Below are 25070 nucleotides of genomic sequence, written 5' to 3' on the forward strand. Positions count from 1 at the left end.
CTTCATAAGTTTTAATAGTGTTACGAGTAGGAACCTGTAAAAGTTACAGATCACAAATTTTTGAAATTTTGGAATTCAAAACTGTTTTTTTTTATTTCTAGTTTTAGATATTAATTTTTTTATAAAAAAAGATCCAAAACTTAGTCTTTTATCAATTGATTTAAATTGTTCACGCAGTTGGCAAGATTTTTTTCGTTATCTTTAATTATAACTTACAAAATTAATCAAAATAAACTTCTAGACATCCAAAAGTGTACAAAACGTTATTAAAATGCGAAAAATAATATTTTCATCAGTTTCTCTAAAAGAATAAAAGAGTAAACGACGAAAAGGCCAATGCTAATACCAGACTTTGCAATGACCACTGAGAAGAAAAAATAAAGTAAAACACCAACCAACAGTCAAATTATTTTACCAAAAACATAAATTACGCTAAATAATGTTAGCAATCAAAATTTTTGCACAGCGTCAGTTCTTATTTCTTGTTATGGGTCTGGCGGTAAAACTTGAAACACTGGATTCAGTGCAATTTTTTTTTGAACAAAACGCGGATTCAATTTTTCGCAATGGACAATTCCGGCTTTACACTTGATCACAGATTGAGTCATGACCCCTTTGGATGACCATTAAGGTCGAAAACCACAATTCGCCAAAAGCACAACTCATGCATTGCAACATCTTCTTCTCATCATCGTTTGACATTGAGACGACCACAAATAATCGGAATTACCCTTTTTGCGGGGGATTAAGAGGAGGCTCCACCCGTACCAGAGCGACTCCGGGTGAAGGCATCCAAGTGTGAACGTCTCCGGTCGATTGCAGTCGTTGCGAGTAAAGTGCGAGTGTTGTTGTTTCAGTTTCAGTGTCTCGCGAAGCTCGCTGGGGCGCGGACGGGCGAGTGAGTGGCGCATGATGATGTGAATTGCAGACATGTGTGCCTCCGTATACTCCTCCCTGCTCCTTTTCACCCTTACCACCATCTCCGTAAGTAAAGCGCGCACCAAGTGGAACGAATGCCTCACTTTTCACTCCAAACACAAGAAATAAGAATTTTTTTACCCCAGTAATTGCTGCAACTAAGTAAACCAAAAACAATTCGGTTTTTGGAAGCAGGAAATGCTCCTGAGAATTGCAGTTTCAGAATTTCCGGTTGTATTGATCCGGAAGCAATGATGCGTGAAAATAAATTTACAGAATGAAATATTTTGCAATACTACCAAATTGACAGTAACTAAAAATTTATTACAATTTTACCAAAAAAACTACTGTTTATTTATGGTGATTTCAATGCCCGAATACGGGCACCCGTATTTTTGGAACATTTCTTAAATAAAATTTATGAAAAATATTTCAAGAATTAAGTTTAATAATTCTCTAAAATTTTGTCGATATTTCAAAATATAGTAGCAAAAAAATACACAAATATACTTAACTGTATTTTTTTAAATAACCTCAATGACAACAATTTTTAGTTAATTCAATTTAACTTTGTTTAGAATATAAATTCTCTTTTTGTAAAAACCAGGCTGTAAGTTTTATTTGAAGCATTTTTTTTTCTTGGAAAAAGAAGATTATTTTCCATAACAGTGAGTCAAGCTCTAAATAAATATATATATATAAAAATATTATAAACACTATTCATAAAAACTTCTTGAAATTTGGTATATGCTTAAAAGTATTTAAATTCCATCGTCTCAGATGTTTATCAAATTTCTTTCTCTATTTGCTCTGAGGATACAAAGCTAACTTGTTTTTTTTTAATGGCAAGAATGGTCAAATTTAATATTTTTAGGAAAAGCATTTTTTTATGAGTTTTGTGATGTAACACACCATATCTTGTTTTAAACAAAACTTAAAAAATAATTATCGAACTAATAAACGTTTGAAATGTAAAATTTTGTTAGCATTGGAAATCTATCGTTAGCTCTTTGCCGCCTGAACTTTTACCAAAAAAATAAGTAAAAGTTAATAATAATTGTTAAAATAACATTTATTTTAACTGAAAAAGAACACATTTTAATTTAAAAAAGCTTAAACACGAAATACATATTTTTTATGCTACAAAAAATATTCAAAATGATTTCCATTGACTTAAGAATTTCTATAAGCTCAGTTTCACTTAAATGTATCACTGTTAAACTAATTATAAGTACATAAGCACATAAGTTTAATTTTTGGCTAATATGCAAGTGAGGGATTAACAGCATTTTCAAAGCTTTTTTCCAAAATTACATTTTTGAATAATTTTTTTTACCTTTTAATAAAAATAAAGGTGCATTATGTTACATCACTGAATTAAAAAAAAATCTTCTTTTAAAAATTATTAAATATGACTTTTCGTACCATTAAAAAAATAAAGTTAGCCTTGTCTTTTCAAAATAAATGATGGTAGAAAATTGAAAAAGATCTCAGATAATAGAATTTAAAGACTTCTAACTGTTTCCCAAATTTCAAGATTGTCTGCTAAACCGTTCTGAAAATATTTAGCTGTATGTAAACTTCTTAGCGACCCTGTATATACATACCAGTTGAATAAAAAGTATGGAACCAAACGTTTTTTGCTTAAACTATTAATTTTTTGGAAAAACTAAGTGATGAACGATAAAGTACTTTAAAGATATGTTTTATCAAGAATAAAATTTTTCGAATTTTTGTTTTGTTTTTGAGTTCTACAAAAAAAATATTTTTTTAAATAGCAACCCACAATAAAACTATTTTTCTCATAAAGGTTATGATGTAAGGATCATAACTATCTACTTCATATTTAATTTTTTTTTAAATTTTCTTTCATAAATTGCAATTTTGACTAAAAAAATCGCATAACTCAAAAACAACACAAAATTTGGTTCTCAAAATACGATCTCATTTTTTATATTATGTTAATTTATATTAATTATTATTTTCTGAAGACTAATGATTTTAAAAAAACCGCTTGGTTCCAAACTTTATATTCACCCTGTATATTTTTTTAACGCTAAATCTGCTGATAAGGTACATTCCAAAAATATTTCTATTTAATGCTGGACGTCTCAAAAAAGATACACAACTAAGTTCTGTTTTTTTTTTTTTAATAAAAACCTTTAAGTTTTGTTACATTTTTGAATTTGCTACTAAATTATCAATATAACGCATCTGGTTTCTTACTTATCTGCAATAATTTTTGACTTATGTCAATTTATGTCAAAATAGAAAAATTTACAACCTCAGAATCATGCAAGACCAACTTTTTTCCAGTCGATTTCTTAATAAAAAAATATAACTTCAGAAAGATTTAAGATAACTTAACCAACTTTTTTTCAGTCGATTTCTTAAGTTTTGACGCATCTTTTGAGGTAAAAGCAAATTTGGAGTCAATGTTCAATCGCCTACTACATTTTTTTTTAAATAACAAATTACAAATGGCAATAACTCGACTTTTTCACTCTTTTTTATTGCTTTTTGACAATATAGGGTTTATGGGCCATTTTGCAAACAGAAATGTTGATAGTTTTTTCGAAAAAAAAAAAAGGAATCAAGAAAAAATGGAACTTTGGGTTAGCCCTGTATAAAAATTGATGTGAACAAAAGAATTGTTGCAGGAAAAAAATGAAATTTAAATGTTATTTCTGATAAAAAATAATTTTGATCTTGCGATAAAAATTGTTGGGTAATCCTTGTGGGTTATTGTCATTTGTTGGCTGAAACAAAAGTCATTAGTGTTTAATTAAAACTATCTTTCCCCTAATCTTTGATTTCAACAAAACTGTTAAAAAAATAATCTTAATAACATTCTAATTGCCTCCTCCAATTAAAGACCAGTTTCGGTTATGTTAAAAAATGACTAATTTAGTGCCGCATCGTTAAATATCAATCAGCTATATGCAATTATGATAAAGAAACGTGGTTTTTATCAGGTCGTGGTCGAAAATTGCCATTTTTAGTTGTTACAATTTGTAAAATAGAAACGAGTTCAAGCATCAAGGTCATTAAGGCGTATGCCAAGTGTAAATTTTTACAAGAAATCAATCTCTACCACTAATTAATTATGATCTTTAATCATATAAATTACTTGCAATATTAATTTAAATTTATTTACGTAAGACTGGTAAATACTATGTGACTGTATTTCCTAGTCTAGAATCGGAAACCACGACACTCGAGAATATAATTGGCTAAAATATCATATTATTTAACAGAAGTAACAACTGTCAGGTATTAAACCATTTGAAAGGCAATTCCGTACTTGAGGAACGGTTGTGGCGGCACTGCTAGTTATTCATTCCAGTTATAAAGTGTCAAGGACAATAGTTGACATTTCTCTTTCGCGTATTGCAAATATAGGGTTTAACAATAGATATTGTTTTATGACAATCAAAGAAAAGAACTGGAGACTCGTCTTGAAATGAAAGTTTTGGCGCTAGATTAATAGGTTTGTACTCAAATTTTGAACGGTTTATTAAGGAATGCCACTGATGGTGTATTGTTGATGATATCACCATTAATCCTGACTTCCATCACACTGAATGGGTCAATCAAAGGGATAAAAGCATTCTTACACTGAAAAATAAGGAGCACCTGAAAAGTGTTGAAATGAGAAATGTTAACTATTTAAGGATCAATGGGAGGTTTTGACAGTTGAGGACTTAGGTGCTCAAATAATGAATCAAATGATAGAGTTATTTGCTAAAATTATTTATTTAAACAGTTTCTAAAACGTTCAAGGTAAAATTAAAATGTGGTTAATTTTGACCAAATCTATCTAAAGGGACGTAACAATATTTTATTATTGTTACTCTTTATATCCTTGACACGGAAATGTGATAAAATCCTAGAAGATTACTAATTCCGATGGCATTTCGAACTGCATCACGTGGAAATTTTCAACTTTAATTAGGAATAACCGAATTTAAAAAAATATAAAATGTTTGACTGGACACTTACCTTGAAGCTTGATTGTTATCTAGTTTAACAAGAGACTAAATGTGTAATTAAGGTGCGATTAAACCTGTTCATGCTCGAAAAATATAACACTTATTTAGATCGTGAGTGGTGGATTTTTACGATTTATAGAAAATGTGTGTAATTTTGAAAGCAACTGAAAGTTTCGCATTTTTTATACTGAGATTAAAAAGTCAAAAGGAAGATTAATGGATTAGTTGTGAGAAGTCGATTATCTTAATTAATTTCAAGCAACTGTTTTGAATTCATTTATTATGGTTAACAAGCTCTGAATTTGAAGACGTGACGTGTTTATTTTAATATTAAAACTGTTTTATTCAAGGTGGCGCAAAATTAAATATATTAAGACATTGTATTTATTTAATTTCTAATTAATTTGTAATTTGTAATTGTAATTGTGAAGGTTTTCAATTTGCAAATTAAATCTATTTATTTCAGTTTCAGTTCAATTAAGCAAAAAAACGTTTGATTTTATAGTTTCTGTTCTCTTTCTGCTCATATACAGGTAGCTTGAGAAAAATGTTAAAAAAAATTCTATGTATAATAAATTTGATATGTTTTTATGACATTTAACATTTAACTCTATTTATTTTTTGAGAAAACTAATATAAATAAGGAACTAGAAAAATGTAATGTATTTGTCAACAATCAAATTTTTCGATTTTTTTTTTGTTTTTTTTTTTGCAAATTTTTTTATTTTTTTAAATGGCAACTCACTTATATAATATTTATATAATATATAAGGCTGTGATCTAAAAATTACAATTATGTACCTACATTTTATTCAAATTTTTTGAAAAAAAAATGTTTATTTAAGTTGCCATTAAAAAAATCGCATAATTTAAAAACAAAACAAGATTTCATTTTCAAAACACATTTTTATTGTACTTTAATTGTTATTTATTATTATTGTTGGTTTGTTGGTTTTATACAGTTTGTTAACCCTGTATAAAGAACAAATATTTAATAATACTTTAATAGTTATTAATTATTATTTTTTGAAGGCAAATGATTAAAAAAACACTTGATTTCATACTGTTTGTTCACTCTGTATAAAAAACGAATAGAATCCATTTTAGTAATATATAAGTAGGTTATTCTTCCCGATAGGATATCTCCTTCCTGGGATGCAAAACTAAATTATATTAAAAGTTTAGAAATCTTAGAATTAAAAAATTTTTAGTTTTTTTAATGTTTTAAATGGCAAATACATTTTATGTTTTTTATAGGTGGATTTATAAGTAAATATTGAAACATAGTATGCTAAAAAGACAATGATTATAATTTTTTTACTTAATTTATTCATTCATTTTGTATAAATTTTAAGCAGATAATCGTATTTTTGTACAGTCGCCATAACAAAGAATGTCACCCTTAGCCTTTCCAAATGTGGCGATAATAGTTTGTAGTTTAGCTACAGTATTCAACACTTTTTTAAATGTTGATTTTAATTAGAAATCTACTCGTAAATAGATTTTTAAGTTTCTTTTGTTTAGTCCATTTGGGTGTCATTCTTTTTGACGCTGACTGAGCGTTTGTAAAAAAGGCATCGAACAGTAAGCTATAACTAGGACACTCTGTATAATTATAAATTGCAAATAATAAAATATTTATATAAATTAACAAGAAAATGAATTCAGAAACTGTTATTTTGGGAAATAAAATACTAGTATGCTTAATCTTGAATTTTTTTTGAGGTTTTTTGTAGGTACTTTTGCAGTAGGTGGTTATTTATTAAAAATAAGATGAAGATAGATATTTGTCTTCAATAGAATACATAAAACTTGTACATAGGATAGGTCATTACATACAACAATAATTAACATTACAATTTTAATAGAACATAAAGGACAAACTTAAATTTTATACCAAAATAATAAATAATAAATAAATAAAGTAGAAGTGGAATTTTGATTCATCTCATATTTCATATTTTTATGGTTTTATATTAACTTTATGATGGTACAAAAATTTAATTTTAGATTATTTAGGCGATAATTTTTCTAGAACAATTTTCCTTTGATCAAGTTTCTTGTCAATAAGAAGAAATTTTCCAAGAGATTTGAATATTTTCCTGCAGCAACATGATAAATGAATAATTTTATAACGTGGCGTTGAACGTATAAAATATGGAATTCGATGATTTATAAAGATTAGAAATATGTGTTTCGTAGGAAGAAGTAAATGTTTTATGTGATTTTATAATAAAAGCGGAACGGACCCACCTTATGGATACGTCATTTAGTAAAGGTTGTCAATGAAGTGTTGCACATTCTTTAATCAACGAAGAGAGGCTCATGTTCCACTATAGATGCCAGTTAATTCAAAGATTGCGGCAATAAATAATAGCAGTAATGTAATTACAATGAACTAAGTATGATAAGTTGACAATATCATTAACTCACAATAGGTGTGTCGTCAACATGTGGCAACCTTTAAAACACGAGGTGACTTTTCTGGAGTAAAAAATCGCACTTTTTCATTCTAAATATTAATCACGTAGGTGCGATTAATTACTCGATTAATATCCCAGAGATTGTTATGAAAATATCAAAATTTGGAATTGTGTAAGACTGTTGCAATGCAACTTCTCGTAGAAAGCATCAGATAAGTTTTACAACCGAGTAGGTTTCAGTGATGCACAGGCAATAAAATGCCGGAGTTTAGATGGGATAAAGTTGCAAATCATCAATTAATCACTGCAGCCAACCCAACAAATCCAATGATGTATAGATCTCCAGAGTCGGCCCTCTTCCACACAAATAATAAGCCAATACTTAACTGGTTTCCATTTATGGACGTCTCAAACTTTGTCTTTGTCTTGAGCGAAAACTTTGCTTTTATTGTGTCTACAGTGTCTTTACCACTGATGGTTCTTACGCGGAAAACGGTTGGTAATTGAGGGAGTGCCAGATTGCAAACTAGAGCAGACTAGCCGACCTTGGATCTACCTTCCGGTGTCCAAGGGCCCACCAAATGGTGCCAAACCACCCATCAACAATTTTACGCTTGTTTTTTAATTAGTTTTGGGATCAAAACTGCAAATTTGAAAGTCAAATTTTGATTGAGTTACGCCATGGAGAGGAGTATCAGTTTTTACGGTCTCAACACAAAAAGAAACACGCTTTGCCATAAGCAATAACTCGTGATTTATAATTATCAGATAATGATTACCGCGGCTAATTTTATTAACACTTATTTTAACGGCATCATAGAGACGAAATAATGTTTACACAATAATCACAATTACTCATAAACCTTAACCTTTTAAACTTTTTATTGTTAATAACAATCGCAGCAAATTATTGGTGAGTTCACCCTACGAAAAAACCGATAATTTCATGTAAATAACTATGAAATGAAACGATATTTGAATTGTTAATTGAACACCAGCTGCTGGTAGTTAATTCCAGATCAAGATTACTCATTTCGCAAATTATGATACAAACAGTCTTTATTTCGGAATTTTTTTTGTGAGAAATATTAATTTAAGAATGCAGTAAAGCAAGTAAATGAATAATTTCATGGTGGGTTTATTAATTGAGCTGGGTGCAAGGTCATTTGCAAGTTTGTAACTCAAAGGATTAAATGTTGGTTGATGAATAACATGGAATATCAATTTTCAGGAAATATTCGCAAACAACAGTGATTTATTGCGAGGAATTTTACAAAAATAAATAGTTGCAGATTCCAGGAAGCTGGATAATATTTCTTAAAATGAAATTCTGATAGTGCTCCCAGCAATCTTTTTTTTAACCCAAACAATTAACTAATTTCTTAATTTACGTTGGTTTTCTCTTCCGGAAGCTGCCAATTCGACAATGAGTTACATTCGGTTAAGGTCAGACCACTCCCGTTTCACGTCGACATTTACGCAAAGCTCCCGGAGTCGAAATCCGGGGAAGACACCTCGCCTTCTTTGTGTTTAAAAGCGACCAATTAATGACGTTGACTTCACTAGTGGGGAAGTCGACATTGAACGGCCTTCACGAACTCCGGATGAAAGCTCATCGCGGATTCTGCAGTGCTTGACCTGTGTTTAGAAATGCCGCGAATACCAGCGATGCAGGAGTTTGGGTTAAAAAACGAAAACAAAACATTAACTATGATGTTGTTTAGGTGTACCTAATTTATTATAGTTTGATGGTTGGTTATCTTTGGTCGAGTAAATTCCTGCGAAAGTGTTTGGCTGGGGTCAACAGCGATCACTGTTCGCTGTTAGAACACGATTATAAAAATAAAATGATCAAATTTTATTTTTCACACACCAAAATTTTGCTTTTTATGGTGTTTGGTAGCACTAAAATGTCGTGATATTTTTATTGCTTCAAGCCCCCGGTGCGGCAACATGGTTCGAGGAGTATTTATTTTTATAACTTATTAATTAATTACTCAATTATTAACTGATGCAAACAAATGAATAATAAAACTATTTCTTTCTTCATGATAATAAAACAAATGCATAATTTTGTCATGGCTCATGTGTGAAACTCAATAACTGAATTAACGAAGATATGCTCTATTTATTTTATATATTTATTTCAATTAGTGTAAAAGGTTAAGAATGCAATAATTGACATCTTAAGTTTATTCATTTCTTGGCCTGTTGGTCAGCGAACGGGTTATGTTTTAGAAATAATTGAAAAAATCAACTTTAACTCAAAAAAAATTGGTGGCAATTTAATTTCAAAAATTATGTTTTAAGTTAACTATCGCAATGAAGAAGAGTTTTCTGCAATTTTAAAACTGTTTTGGTAACATTTATTGTCTACACAGAGTGTCCCAGCGAGTTATTAAAATGTTAAAAAAATGAAATAAATTTCTAGAAATTTTATAGTGGTGTAAATCTCCTGCAAACTCTGAAATTATTTTCAAGTAAACAGTGTGTTTTAAAAATAAGGTACAATAAAAAAAATTGTTTTTTTTTAATTAAACAGCCTCTACATTATTATGTTTTTGGATGTAGCTTTTAATACTGATGTGTTTAACTTAAACTTCAAGTGGTCGATTTTGCTTAGTTTTTGAAAAAATTGATTTTTTCGTCGAAAACGAAAGAAAATTATTACACCAAAACTAAAAATAATAAATAATAAATTGACAATTTCAAAGTAGAAAGTTTAAGTTTGAGTGCTTTAACACTTTAACATTTTTATGGGAAGTTGCAGTCGAAAAAAATAAAGAAGTCTTTTAAAAATTGAATAACTTAAATTTTTTAAATAGAACACCTTATTTTTTTTGCATTTTTAAGAATTTCAAATTGTGTTTTAAAAAATATAAACCTGAATACGACAAAAATATTTAACTTTAGACATTAAAAAATAATCATTGTGTCAGTCGAAAAATGAAATTTTTTGCTAACAATAAAATAGTGGCTTAGTGTCTTAAAGAGGTAAAAATCTTATTTTTTTTACTTATTCTTAGTTTTTGTGTAGTACATTTTTAAAAAGTCAAAAAAATACTTTTTCAAAAACTAAGCAAAAAACTTTACCTCAAAAGAATCAGTATTAAAAGCTACGTCCAAAAATGCAACAAAATATAGGGTGTTTTTTTAAAAAAACAAATTTTTATTGTATGTAGGTAATTCATTTCTGAAACATCCTGTAGACTCGAAAATAATTTTAGATTTTAGGTAATCATTGTTATAGTCGAAAAATGAAATTTTTGCTAACAATAAAATAGTGGCTTGGTGTCTTAAAAAGGTAAAAGTCTTATTTCTTATACTGATTCTTAGTTTTTGTGTAGTACATTTTTAAAAAGTAAAAAAAATACTTTTTGAAAAACTAAGCAAAAAAAAGTTTACCTCAAAATAATTAGTATTAAAAGCTACGTCCAAAAATGCAACAAAATATAGGGTGTTTTATTTAAAAAAACAAATTTGTATTGTATGTAGGTAACTCATTTCTGAAACATCCTGTAGACTTGAAAATAATTTTACATTTTAGGTGATGCAGAGGGTTAATTTTTATTAATTTTGAATATAAATTGTTAAATGTTTTAACATTTAGGTCAATAATAATTGACTTTACCAAGACGCTATAGATAGTTTACCTATAATTCTCCTACAAATGGTACTTTTTATTACCGATTATTTTTATTATTATGCGTGTGAGTCAACACCCGGAAACATATCTCTTCATTATTGAGCATTAATTACCTCTCGACTTATTCTTTGATTGCTTTTTTTATCTCTCGTCTCTACAGGCCATCACAATGCTAAATCTTATCAATTCTCATTAACTTTATACCATCCTACACGCATTGCAATTTATTAAAATGAACATTTCGCAGTTTCAAAATTGAACATTATTCTCAAATGTCAGCGTGGTAATATTTCGCCACAGGAACACAGCAACCAGAGTTATAAAAGTATCCACCCAACATGATTAAATACAGATTCCTTCTGAGCATTTATTTGAAAGCACAGGTGTGAGACTTGGCAAAGATCGTTCATTTGAAACTTAATCTAGTAGACAAACACAAAACAAGAATTAAGAGAAGCACTTGATGATTATTTTGGGTGCATTGCTCGTCCTTGCCATTAAAAGTAAATGCTTTTTAAATCATCATCTCGACAAGTTTCAACTAAATTGCTTTGTTCTTGCAACAATTATCTTTTGTCGGAGTTTTAATGTATTCTTATGGTGCTTTTAATGTCAACGAGAAATAAATATAATCAATATTAGCATATAATAATAGTAATTTTATAGAAATGTGTTGACAGATATAGCACCACAAACCTAACATTACACTAATTAGGATTTGGTGTAGACGAAAAAGAACCAGAATGCGGAAATGAGATCAACACCATTTTTGCTCCATCTGTTTTGATTATGTAATTATTCAATTAATTTTTAGCGACCTTGTTCTAAAATTTTTAAACATCTTCATAATGCGTTTTTTTGAAAAAAATACTTTGTCAAGGTTTTATTTAGTCAAGGAGATTCGTGGAATTGCAGCCAATTTCTTTAGCAAGTTCAAGATGGTTGGAAATTATTAATTAATATTGTGTACAATGACATGTTTACACGTTTTATTACATCAGCGAATTACGATATCTAACTTTCTTCCGCTTAAATTTATCTTCATACCACAGAATTGTGACACTAGGTGTTTTCGGGCTACTGCAAGAGTCTAAAGGAAGGCAGACGTGATTCACGTTTTTAAAAAAAATCCCACCTTTGAGAAAGTTTGTTCTTCTTCAGAAAAATCGGAAACAATGAGGTCTCTGTTTCAGCGTCTGTGTTTGAAAAGAAAATTCTTATAACAGTCACTCCAGTAGCCTTATAAGCAATTTGTGTGTAATCTGTTCAATCAGTTGTAAATATCTAACACCTACACCTAACTAGGACACAATTCTAGTTAAGGTTACTGAATATGAAAGTAATTGTTGGTGATTAGTTGTTCATGTTTATATAACGCCGCAAACGTTGCATTTTCAACAATAGAAGAGTCGTTTTTATGGTCTATTAGACCAAAATTCGTTGCAAAATTTGCGGCTGCAACATTCCTCTATTGAGGTCAAATCTGATAATCTGTTCCATTCTTATGAAATTAATTTGATAAAAATTGGATGCAGTGAAAGTATGTTGTGAAAAATTGTCACATTTTTAGAGGTCTTAGAAACTCAATAAAGTGCATAAAACGTTTAAAAAATTTCGAATTTTTGGAGTTTTTGAAGGTGAGCGGTAAGTAAAATGGTTAAAATAGTTAATTTATCTTAAGCTCTACAAGAAAAATTACGCACTGAACACGATGCAATAAGTTAAAATACTCTACGATGCATAGTTTTTGAGATATTGGGTAATAAAATTAAGAATAAGGCTAGAAACATCCGATTTTGACCAAAAAAATAAAAAAAAATTGATTCTTATGGTACTGTATGTAAAATTAACCGGAGAACATGCCTGTACAAACCGTTTTGATCTAGGACTCATAGTTTTAGAGATATGTTTTTTTATGAAAAAAAAAATAAAAATGGCTCTGTATCTGCAACCATAATTTGCTCTAATTCTTATAGTTTCGTAGAAAAACGCGTTCAAAATTTCACAATTTTGAAACTTTTTACTTTTTGAACGACGATTACGGTCAAACTATTAGACGTAGTGCAAAAAGCTTAACACTAAACTTAACACCATCGTATTCAGCGTAAAAAAATCTATCGATTAACCCTAAAGCCAAAATCTATCGGATAAGATAAGTTTAAATTGAATCTGAGACATGCAAACAAATTTTTACTTTTTTTATTTTGTAAATTGCGGCAAAACTGTATTTCAATGATATAATATTTTGAACTGAACAGATGTAAAAAGTTTCTGGGAATCGATTGGCGTCAATTAAACTGCAAAATTCGTAGTAGTTTTGAAGTTATAGTCGGATTTAAATTCTCGATATTTTTGACTTTATCAGAAATTTTCTCGATAACTATTTATCGTAGAACACTGATCTTTTTTTATATATAATAGAAAATTAAATTTTCTTTCCAACGGTACTAAATATAAGAGGTTATCTCCAATAAGTCCGGAGTTATTGCCAATAGACCGTTCCGGGTGCCAAAAATCGACCAAAATCTCGACAAAAATCAAAAAAAATTTGAACTTCAGAATTGATCCATTTAATGTTTTTTACATTTCTAGAGGTCTTAAAAACTCAATAAAGTGCATAAAACGTTATTGGGTCAAGTTTAAAAAATTTCGAGTTTTTGAAGGTGATCGATAGTAAAATGGTAAAGTAGTCAATAGTCAAAATTCAGAAAATGATGTGACAAATTGGTTAATTTATGGAAATGCATGTTTGCGCTGCATCTCATTACACAAATCGGTTTCTTATTATGGAAACGGTTTATGGTAATTATGGATCTCGGAATTCCGAAGTTAATCCTATGTGTTTTTATTAATAATGCAGATTAACAATTACGTTTTTTCAAACTCGTTTGAGCTAAATAGTGGCCTTGGTATTTCGAACAACGCAGTTGTCATTCAATTAATTACCAACATTTTGGGCCGTTTCTTGGAAATCATGACCGGAATTTTGGCGCCAGATTTGAAATTAATTGGAAAAATAAAATTCTCTCACGCACGCGGCCTTGTCAAGGCTGCATTGTCGTGTTATATTACCCAAAATGACCGCCTCACCCAACAACAAGGCAACCAATACAATTTTATATAACTTGATTTGGAATTTTGATTTTACAACTTGCACTTTCTACTTGACCATGAATATAAAAATTTTTATGTAGCAATAACGGTAAAAGTATTGGAAACCGAAAGTGTTGAGTTGAACAATATTAGTGTTCCTGGATTCTCACTCAAAATTATCAATTTTAACGCCGGCGTGCGAATTGTTTGTTATTTTTTAATTGAGTGCCACACCCATTAGTGACCTTTATGCTTTCAATTTTGAACAATTTGAACGCGGATGTTGATCGATTAGCTCAAGAACGAAAAGCATCACATATGATCAAGGTGTGTTGAGCTATTTTTCCCATATCCTTATTCTCGCCCACGATCACGTCCCGATCCAGATATCACAGCAGATCGTAAATACGACCTATTCGTGTAAAGTGTCAAAAGCCGGCTCTGAAAAACCCATAAATTCTCCTATCGCAGAGTTTTGGTAAAATGGGTTTATAAATTTTTGCGAAATGCCAATGGCCTGACGATGGTCCAGAATATGAGTCATGAACAAAGTCAAAGACCGGTAAAAATCTTCCTTATTTAGAACCAAGTGCACCGCCAAATGACAGTTTACTAGGTTTTATTGTGTGTTGGTTTATTTATTAAACTGCGGACAATTTGCAAACAATGCTCCACGCCTCAACAGCTACCACACTCTCCACATCCGCTTCGAAAAATGCACTCCATTTGTTACACTTTTCACAATTGAGACAATTATGACAACACCTCGAATTATATCAGCTTCCCATGTCGGTAATCTTATTACACTTGAATACAATGCAACACTTGTCATCACTGACTGAAAACAAGATGTTGATAAATTATTCAAACTTCCCAATCGTGTTTTTAATAAACCGCAAATTTTAATCACGTTTTGACCGAGTCTTTATGGTAATTTTAGATATGCAATTAGTGACAAATTTGGTCTCGCTAATAGTTTTTGGAAATTTGGAGGCAAGCAGAAATTTTTACGCAATTTGTAATGTAAAAAAAAACATTCTCTAATTTTTTGCAAAAAATGGACGAGAATGCAAAAAAAGCAATTAAATTAGTGTGTCTGGTTAAAAATTAAAAAAACACTATTGAATATTGAATAGTTTATTGAAAAAATGGAATGTTTTATAAAAAATGTACTTTTATTTTTAGTCTTTATTTTATGACCTTATTTATAACTTTCTAAAAGCCTAAAATTGTCGTGTTATTTTCCCAGATGCCTTGTAAATAATATACCGCAGCTGTCAAAAAAGTGTAAACATGTCAATTACAGTTGCCAAGTCTATAAAAAAAAACTTTTTTTTACGACCTTAACAGAAAGTAAGTTTTTTCACATTAATTTCAGGAAGGAAAAGGCCAATTATCTTTCCGGGAGGAAAAAATTTCCTTTCCTCACCTGTCAAAGTTACATTAAAATTATACAGGGTGATTAAAAAGTGTTGGACCATCCCTTAGGTGATGGCGATAAAGGAGTTTGAACTGAGTTAAAAATTTCCATGATAAAAAATTGTTTGAAAAAAAACACCAATTTGTCTCTTATGGTCAAAAAATATTTAACAAACTAGCAAATTAAACAATCAATTAAATCTAACAACATTGGAAACAAAAAACTAAGACTTTTAAATGTTAATATAAAAATTGACAGTTTTGTTTTTTAAAAAAAAAAAACTTGAAACAAAAATCACCATTCGAAAGTTGGTCTGCCATTTTTGAATCACTCTGTATGTAATTTTTCAAGAAGGTAAAAGTAAAAATGTTACCTTCCCCATAGAAACAGAAAAAAATGCTGCTAGATTTAAAGCCGAAACTGGAAAAAGTGTGTGTATTACACTGGAGGAAAATGTTTTTTTCTGTTTAAACTTTTTCTTACGACCTTAATAGAAAATAAGGTTTTTCACATTAATTTCAGAAAAGAAAGGGCCAATTATCTTTCCGGGAGAAAAAAATTTCCTTCCCTCACCTGTCAAAGTTACATTAAAAATATACGGGGTGATTAAAAAGTATTGGACCTTCTCTTAGGTGATAGCGATAAAGGACATAGAACTGAGTTAAAATTTCTCATGATAAAAAATTATTTGAAAAAAATCAATTTGTGTCTTATGGTCTAAAAAAACATTTAACGAACTAGCAAATTCAACAATAAATAAAATCTACAAAATTGGAAACAAAAAAACTAAGATTCCTACATGATAATTTAAAAATTGACAGTTCTGTTTTTATCAAAAAAGATCACCATTCGAGAGTTGATCTGAAATTTTTGAATCACTCTGTATGTAAGGTAAAAGTAAAAATTTTATCTTCCCCATAGAAACAGAAAAAAATGCTGCTAGATTTAAAGGCGAAACTGGAATATCAAGAAAAATTGTTATTAACTAGCAAATTCAACAATAAATAAAATCTAACAAAATTGGAAACAAAAAACTAAGAGTCCTGCATGATAATATAAAAATTGACAGTTCCATTTAAAAAAAAAACTTGAAACAAAAATCACCATTCGGGAGTTGATCTGACATTTTTGAATCACACTGTATGTAATTTCTCAAGACGGTAAAAGTAAAAAATTTACCTTCCCCATTGAAATGGAAAAAAATGCTGCTAGATTTAAAGGCGAAACTGGAATATCAAGAAAAATTGTTATTTTGGAAGTTTTTCTTCTTGGATCGTAGGAAAGAAAATGTTTTTTTTGTTTTGTTTTACGACAAGTTTTGGCCAGTAGCTTCCACATGTGGGAGGAAAAGGTACAGTTTTTTCCCTTGTAATGCAAATACTATTTCTTTCTTAATTTTTGACAGATTAAAAAAAACACTACTTAAGAGTATAGTCTCCAAAAAAAAGGAAATGTTTTTAAAGAAAAATGTCTCTTTATTTTAATAATCTCTTTATTTTGTAACTTTGACACTAAACAAAAATAAAAATTTAACTGCTAGTAGGAAATTGCAAAATGTGTTGAAGCGAGAATTGCTGATGAGGAAATGGGTTTGAATTTCTGAACAAATTGCATATTGACTCCGGCCCCTTGTATGTCGCAAATTCGAAGAATATACAGGGCGTTATGGTCGCTAGCGCCACCTCCCACTCACAAGCGATTGTTGATTGCAAACGTATGCACGTTTTTTTCATGTGCAAGGCCGACGTCTTATAATCTGTCAAGAAACATAACAAGAGATACGCCTTTTTTATCCAGTCTAGCAAACTACCAGTAATTAATCCAGAATTAAACTGCTTTTTCGAAAGCGGAGCGTTGTGAAAAATACGCTATTTCTGTGTTCGTGACCCGAGGCAAGGCTACAGAACAATTCAATTTATAGAGTCGGGAGCTTCTGATTAATTTACTGCTACATTTTTTAAATTCTATGCTGTTTTTCACCTTCGACTTTTCAATATGCAAAACATTGTTTATGTAACATCAACATAATTATCTACTAAGCAGGTGCCTGATGAAAAACTGCAAAACTATATATCATTAGAAGTGTTTTTGAGGTTTAAGTTCAAGATCACTTGAGGAAAAATTATTTTTTTGGCTTTTCTTTAATTAATTATGGTACACAGGCGCCAGTGTTGAAACACCGAAATCCTCCATGGGTCTCGAATACCACTCTGACAGGCGTTGTAAGGCCGGATCAAGTACTCAACACAATAGTTCGTTAAGTTTATTTTGCTTTTGTCGAATTCCAATGCTTTATATGTAAAACGGATTTAAATGCGAATACATAGGTCGTCGTTCCTTCAACAGGTTTGTCTCCACTCTTTGGATGTCATCCGCTTTGAATGCAGATTATCGAAACGTTGTATATCTCCCGAGATGCAACAACATTCCTGAAACGATTTTATGTTTAGGAAATGCATGCGAATCGCGTAACGCCCATCATGTTGACATTTCGATGAAAAGAATTTGTTTTATTATGTAACGCAAGAATACTACTAAATGCGTTTTTGACCGTTGTTACACTTAAAATGGAAAGTGGCGATGAACGTCATTTAATTATATTTAATTAAATATGCAGTTTTCAAGTTTGAAAATTTACGCGTTGCAAAACTTTGTTGAATAATTAAATACTGCGTCTATTTGCATTATAAGGTCAGTTAAATAATCAACCCACATCTATATTCCCTTGGCATGTTTGCTCATTTTGATCAAGAATCTCAATTTGGGAGCAGTTCGAATTCCTGGTTATAATTAAAATCTGTCATTGAACACAATTAAGATTTTTACAGTTTTGTTCCACTTCTTGCATTAGTTTCAACACTTTTTAGCCTTCTATAATAAAGTACTCAAAATTATGTAACTGCCACAACATTATTGCTTTTATTAAAAGATTAAAGAATAATAAAAGCGAATTCAAATTGTTTGTGACAACAAAATTGAAAATCAATCATATGGGATTTTATGGCGCCGGTAGAGTTCAAGGACATGCTAAAACCAACCTCACCTATCCCAGATAATTATATCAAACCATATCAACATCCCACACGACAGTTGTGGTAAGAGCCAACCCAATGAAGACGGATTTTCCACCCATTGATGACTAGTATGGTTTTTAAAAAAAAATCACTAAGTCAAAATTTTGGTAAAAAAAAATTGTGTGCCTGTTTGCTCATATCTGAGAACAAACCACTACCTAATGTCTAAAGACATAATTCAGTGCTAATGATATTGATAGAAATTGATGTTGTGGGCAAAAATGAGCTTCTTGGTACAAAAGCTTTAATGAAAAAGGGTGTCTACATAGAAAAAAATTATTTTACAAAAAACACAAGCAATTGGTGATAAATTTTGTGTAATTTATTGAAATGAGCCCGGAGTTGCATATTCTAAATTCTTCTTTATCAACTTTAGTTTCAAAATTATTATTTCCTTAAGTCATTCATCAAAAAAGGTGCAACTGCCAAAAATAAAAAAACAAAGCTTTTTTTATACTTGACAAGTATAATTGACATGTTTACATATTTTTGACACCTACGGTATTTCATTTTTTCAAAGCATTTGTCAAAGTTTACCGCACGCCGTGCGGGAAAATAACATAAAAATTTCAAGTTTTTAGACCCCTCCAAATATGTTACTTTACGATAAATGAAGTTTTTTAATACTGCAGTCATTTATCCATTTAATATTAAAAAGTAAACACTTTTTTTCTTGATTCTGATCAACTTTCACCTTGTGGTGAAAATTTTTGTTCTTTATTTGTGCATTTTACAGTGTTCAGTTTTATTGAAGCACTCAGCTTCGTTTCGAGCTTCAACATTAAAAATTCAGGCTGTAAAATTATCCATAACGCACTTATTTTGTAAATAACTATAGGCTTTTAATTCTAAAAAAATGCTTTTCACAGAAGGTAAATTCCGAAAAACCGAAACATCAGAAACCCGAATAAGTACCTATAGGTACGACTTTTATATACCAGGTGAATAAAAAGTACGGAAGCAAACGTTTTTTGCTTAAACTATTTAATTTTTTGGAAAAACTAATTGAAGAATGATAAAGTACACTACCCCAAAAAATTTAAAAAACAAAAAATTTTTTTTAATTTTTTGGTAATATTTGAAGAGCTGTTACTCATCGAAAAATGGTTTTATCTAGATTAAAAAAAACATTTTGAAGCTTTAAGTTTCTAGTTTTGAGATCTTTTGTCAAATTTTTTTTGTGTTGCGGTTATCACGCAATTCTAAGTAATAGCGCGAGAAGAAAAATCAAAATTTTTTGTTTTTTTTTGATCCACGAACGTGGAGATTTTTTTTTAGTTAAGTCAATGCATAGGCCGGATAGCATGTTTTTTACCTTTAATATTCTTTTTTCATATTTTCTTTAAGTCAATTTGTCGCTGAGATACGAGTATGATGACCACATAGAGAATATAATGGTAGAGTCAAAAACTGGAATAAATGTCTTATAAGATCCTTTTATGATTTTATGGAACTAAAACTAATTCTCCATGTCAGTGGACCAAAAGGAAACATAAAAATTTAGAATTTTTTTCTTCAGTAGCACAGAAAAAATATTTGCTAAAAAATCTCAAAACTAGAAACTTAAAGTATCAAAATGGTTTTTTTGAAATCTAGATACGATCATTTTTTGATGAATTACAGCTTTTCAAAAACTACTAAAAAAGGAAATCTTTTTTTTCTACTTTATATTTAATATTTAACTTTATATTTAATTTAAAAAATATATATATAAATTGCAACTTTGACAAAAAAATCGCATAAGAAAACAAAATTTTATTTTCAAAATATGATCACATTTTTATATCACTTTAATAGAAATTAATTACTATTTTCTGGAGGCAAATGATTAAAAAAAAAACAGTTTGGTTCCATACTTTTTATTCATCCTGTATTTTTGTACAAATAATATTTCAGTTCAAATAAACTAAAAACATTTTGAACCCTCACAGGCAGTCCAGTTTTAATTAACTTTTTAGAATTGTAAAAGTTTGCAAATAATTTTAGATGTTCTTATAACTTTCTAAAAGCTATTTGGTCATTCGTGTCATTTTTTTAAAGCTTTTAGAAAGATTTGCCGGTGTAATAACAAAAAAAAAACGGAATTATTTGAGAAGAGTTTTTTCTAGATCAAAACAGAAACTTAAAAAGGACCAATAAAATAATTGTTATGTCTTTTAGGTTGTTAACACAATATAGTTTTTATAGCTTGATTTTTGTTTTTGTTTCTTTAGTCAAAATATATGACACTGTGTTTTTTTTTTAAAGAACCACATTCTGATCAATGAGAAAAATGTTGTGGTTTTATTAGAATATTACAAAAAATGTGCTAGTATAACTTTATTTTAGAAAAGCACGAATTTGACACTTTGCTTTAATATCTTTGTTTTGCAGATGATTTTCGGTACGAGGATGGCAACCGAGGGCCTGCCGCTGATGCGTCAGGAGCGCGGTGCCGACGACAGAGGCCTTTTGACAGGAGCCGACTTCCTCTCAGTCTTCATGAGTTCATCTCTTCACCAAGACTACCTTGAAACCACCACAAGCACAACCCCCGAACCGACAACTTGGCAATCAAACACCATCGACAGTTCTTACACTCGCGCAACTCGAAGCACCTCACTTTTGACATCGCCTCCTCTTGCTCAATCCACAGAAGAATCTAGTTTTTACGATACGACACTAAGTGCTCAATTACGTAAACTCGAACCGTCCAGTGACTCTAGTGGTGTAGTCGTTGCTGTGAGTGTGTCTTCGTCGGTAGGTAGGACACTAATCAATAAAGAAGCAACTGAAGAAACAACAACAACAGTTGAACCAGACCAAAATTTCGTTGCTTCAGAGGAACATCCTAGTATAGTAGCAGAAGCGAACAAAAGCGAATTTAGCGTTGAAGAAAGCGAACCCATTACTACCAACAGCGAGACGAGGGATTTTGTCCAAGGATATCCTGCAAGTGTGCAACCTTTACCAAACCCCCATTTAAGGCAAAACTGGGAGAAAAACAAGTTGCACCCAATTCATCAGACTGTCATCTACCACAACAATCCAAGAGACCCAAATCGGGCCAGATCGGTGTCCTACAGCACAGTCATCCAATCAGTGCCTCACCCTCAAGCTGACAAAGATTGGGAAAATGACAAACATGAACGCCACGAACGCCATTTTGAATCCTCCTTTGGCAACAATTTCCACAACGAGGGCGAAAAAGTGAAATTTAACGACACCAATGGTTTCACAACTGAACGCAATTGGGAAATTCAGGAAAAACCCTACACCCCACCACGTCTACCAACCGTCTACGGCAAGCCTGAGCAAAATTACGAAGTTGACGAATCTGCCAGTGTCATGACAAACGGCCGCATCCACGGCATTCAACCAAGTCCGACTCTTCCCTCGAAAGAAGAAGTCAAAGAAAGCAAGAAAACTGACGATAATCAGAAAGTCGGTTATGTGGTCGAAGGCCGGAATTACAGGAAATACAGAGTGGAAGAACGAACTTCTGATGGTTTTATCGTCGGGGAGTATGGGGTTGTCAGCCATGATGATGGGTCTTTACGTGGGGTTCGGTACACGGCTGATGGTACTATCAGTCCACGGTTAATTTATGACGCGCTGATGAAATTTTTGTCGTTGTGATCAAAACTCTTGCCTTCGTACTGATTTAATCTAGTTCCTCCCAATAAACTCGGTCTTATTTCATAGTTAAACGAGACTTGAGTGAAGTGAACTGTATTTTTAGCAAGGAATTGACATAAACGTGCTAATTATTACAAAGTTGTCAAGCTTTTTAATAATCGACTATTTGCTCATAACTATTTAATAATTAGTTTATTGACGACATGTTTTTATATTTAACTATAACGAAATTTGTAAATTAGGTAATAAAATCTTTGCGAAAAGTGTTTTTATATCATAAATTTATCATTCCTGTTCTCCCTGTATGTACCAAGTGTCAGTTTTAAACAGCAATAAAACATTCAAAGCATTGTTTAATTTATTGACAAGTCTTAGAAATGTTAAACTAGGAATGGTGGTTATAACTCACACCGATTCGCAAATGTTTTGTCAAAATTATTGGGGGCTCGCGGCAAAGCCGTTTGCCCCCCTGTGAAACTCACATTTATAACAATTACTCCACAATATGTAGGTTCAACCTATTTTATAATATTTTAGTGTGCTGTATACCTTGAAAATAGATTATAGATAGTAGGTAAGTATGATACTTATTTAGGAAAACTGCTTTAAAGATTTGTTTTTGTGATTAAATGACGCAATAGTGTTACAAATTTTTGAAAATATTCCTATTATTAAAACAGTCGCACATATTTTACGAAATATAATATTCTGAAGAAAATAGCAAGTAAATAATAGGGTAAGTCAGGGTGAGATGTAGGTATTAGAGTTTGAGAAATTTGCTGCAAAATTAATGAACTTTAGTTCATTTAAACTACAAATGTTTTGAAGATGGAGCCGTAGAAGAGCTCTAAGTTCCGAAGTTCATCTTTTCCGTTGGTCCATCTCTCCCGGCTTTACCCTATATCGATAAAATTTAAATTCGTCATATCTAGTAAATTAATTATAATTAACAATTAATGTTAAACCCATATAACAAGATGTAAAAGATAAGCATGCAAATGTTATTTTTATAGACTGTTTTGTTTTTGATTTAGAAATGTCACGTCTCAAATATTTTTGTATTAATAGTCAACAAGAATTTTAACAATTGGTCAAGCAAAAAATTACCTTTATTTTTGTCTTTTTGTTAACTAAACAAGGTTTAGAAAAAGTCATTTCGACATTCTAAACATTCTAAACACTTGATAATTTACTTTTAATCGGTTCGTTTTTATACAAGTAATTTCAGAATGCAATTTCTTAAAACTGTAGCTTTGATTGTTTCATTGGCGTCCTTGCAAGGTTGTTATCTGTGCACGAAATAGCCCCAGACTGGTTTTCACAACATTTTTATGTAATTTCACCTGTTACAGTTTATTTAACATTCAACTATAATAATTGCAAAAGTGCCAACGTAAAATGCTAAATTTATCAGCTTTTTACGATGTTATCTAACATTTTTACAGCAAGTTAATCAATAAATATAGTGTAAAATAAAGTATTCATACGTGGAATTTTTTTATCACGCATAAAGTTCGTGTAAAATAAAGTAAACTGAAAAAAAAGGATTTCCTTCGAGCCGGATTTGAACCAGCGACCTATGGATATCAGCTTTTTGATCCTCTACAGTCCACCGCTCTACCAACTGAGCTATCGAAGGTTGTATACTATCTTGTAAAACATGCAATAAAAGAGTGGACCGTATTAATTTATTTATTTTGCTCTAATCTTTAGCGGAAAAAATCAAATATTGTTTTCTAAAAACGTTATTAATTAATTTTACTTTATTAAATTATTTTTAATCGAGATATTTTAATTTAATTAATTAATAATGTTGCTAATAGTGTTTTAATTATTTATTTAATATAGCAATTATTTTGATATATTTTATACAGAATTATTTTACAAAAATTAATAATTGAATTCTGAATTTTTCTTTATTTAATAACTGTGATATGCAATATGTAAACAGTTGTGTAATGTTAGTTGCATACTATTTTTTTTATGAAGCTGGAGCTTTCAGAATTGAAAAAGTATTGAAATTGAAAATAATTGTTTAATAAAATAAACACATATTATAGAACAATGTTTTACTTTTAACAAAAAAACAAATACTCTTTACTTAACGTCATGTTTTTTAAGAAAAATGAGTGAATTCCACCTTATTAGCTTAGCTGAGCTATTCAAAAATTACTAAAAAACTACTTTTTTAAGATTAACACTTTTAACACTTTTCTCCTACATTTTTCTTTCAGTTTTCGACGGCAAAAAAGTTTTAATAGAACAAATACAAAGAAAACATAAGTAACTGAATTAAACCATGAAAACAAGATGTCAACACGAAAGCACTATCAATCCATTTGACGCAGGTCACAGCAAATACCTTCAACAAAACGCATTTTCTTTTTCTTCCATTGTTACATCACAAACAGATTCCCAATCTTTCAAGTTATCAGACACGATCTCCAGCTGAAGAGTTGACAATACGACGTACAAGTTTTTTTTTCAGATACTTATCAGCACAAAAGACATATTCCTTCGAAGTTAACTCATCTGACTGGTCCAAAAAAACAATCCTAATTCAATCGGCCAACACTTTCAAGCATAATGCGTAATTGGAGCATGGCGACGCCCTCATACGAATGACAACAATACGTGGCTTAAGTTACACGAGGTTCAATTTATCGTCCCCCTTTATAAACCGATTGCTCTTTTAATGTTTTCAATTATTTCTTGCTTCCTCACACGGCACATATTTTCATAAAGCTAAGCATAAGACGATAAATGATCAGTGTTTAATCAATATTTGCGCAGTAGAAATAAGAAATGATAAAAAAGCACGCACAGTATTTTATTGTATTTGTTTAACACAAAAACTGCACAGTGCCTAACTCCAAGAGCATTATT

General features: G+C 30.4%; 1 protein-coding gene and 1 non-coding gene across 2 annotated transcripts; one reads left to right on the top strand and one right to left on the bottom strand.

Moving 5' to 3' along the window:
• The first annotated feature begins 798 nt into the window (after positions 1-798).
• LOC123007384 lies at positions 799-22450 on the top strand. Its single transcript, XM_044402655.1, has 2 exons — positions 799-984; positions 20940-22450. The coding sequence occupies exons 1-2, from the start codon at positions 931-933 to the stop codon at positions 22182-22184; spliced, it is 1299 nt and encodes a 432-aa protein (XP_044258590.1). The 5' UTR covers positions 799-930; the 3' UTR covers positions 22185-22450.
• A 1283-nt stretch (positions 22451-23733) lies between these two features.
• On the bottom strand, positions 23734-23823 carry Trnay-gua. Its single transcript is given in 2 exon segments — positions 23734-23769; positions 23787-23823. It is a non-coding gene; the product is annotated as a tRNA-Tyr (tRNA).
• Between the last annotated feature and the right edge of the window lie 1247 nt (positions 23824-25070).

The sequence above is a fragment of the Tribolium madens genome, unplaced genomic scaffold (genome assembly GCF_015345945.1).
Source record: "Tribolium madens isolate multiple individuals breed KSU strain unplaced genomic scaffold, Tmad_KSU_1.1 Scaffold_3;HRSCAF=73;Tcas5.2_LG2, whole genome shotgun sequence".
NCBI lineage: Eukaryota > Metazoa > Arthropoda > Insecta > Coleoptera > Tenebrionidae > Tribolium > Tribolium madens.

Coding starts and splice junctions, on each gene's coding strand:
- LOC123007384 (XM_044402655.1), top strand. CDS start 931: ATGTGTGCCTCCGTATACTCCTCCCTGCTCCTTTTCACCCTTACCACC. Junction 985..20,939: donor TCACCCTTACCACCATCTCC/GTAAGTAAAGCG, acceptor TTTGTTTTGCAG/ATGATTTTCGGTACGAGGAT.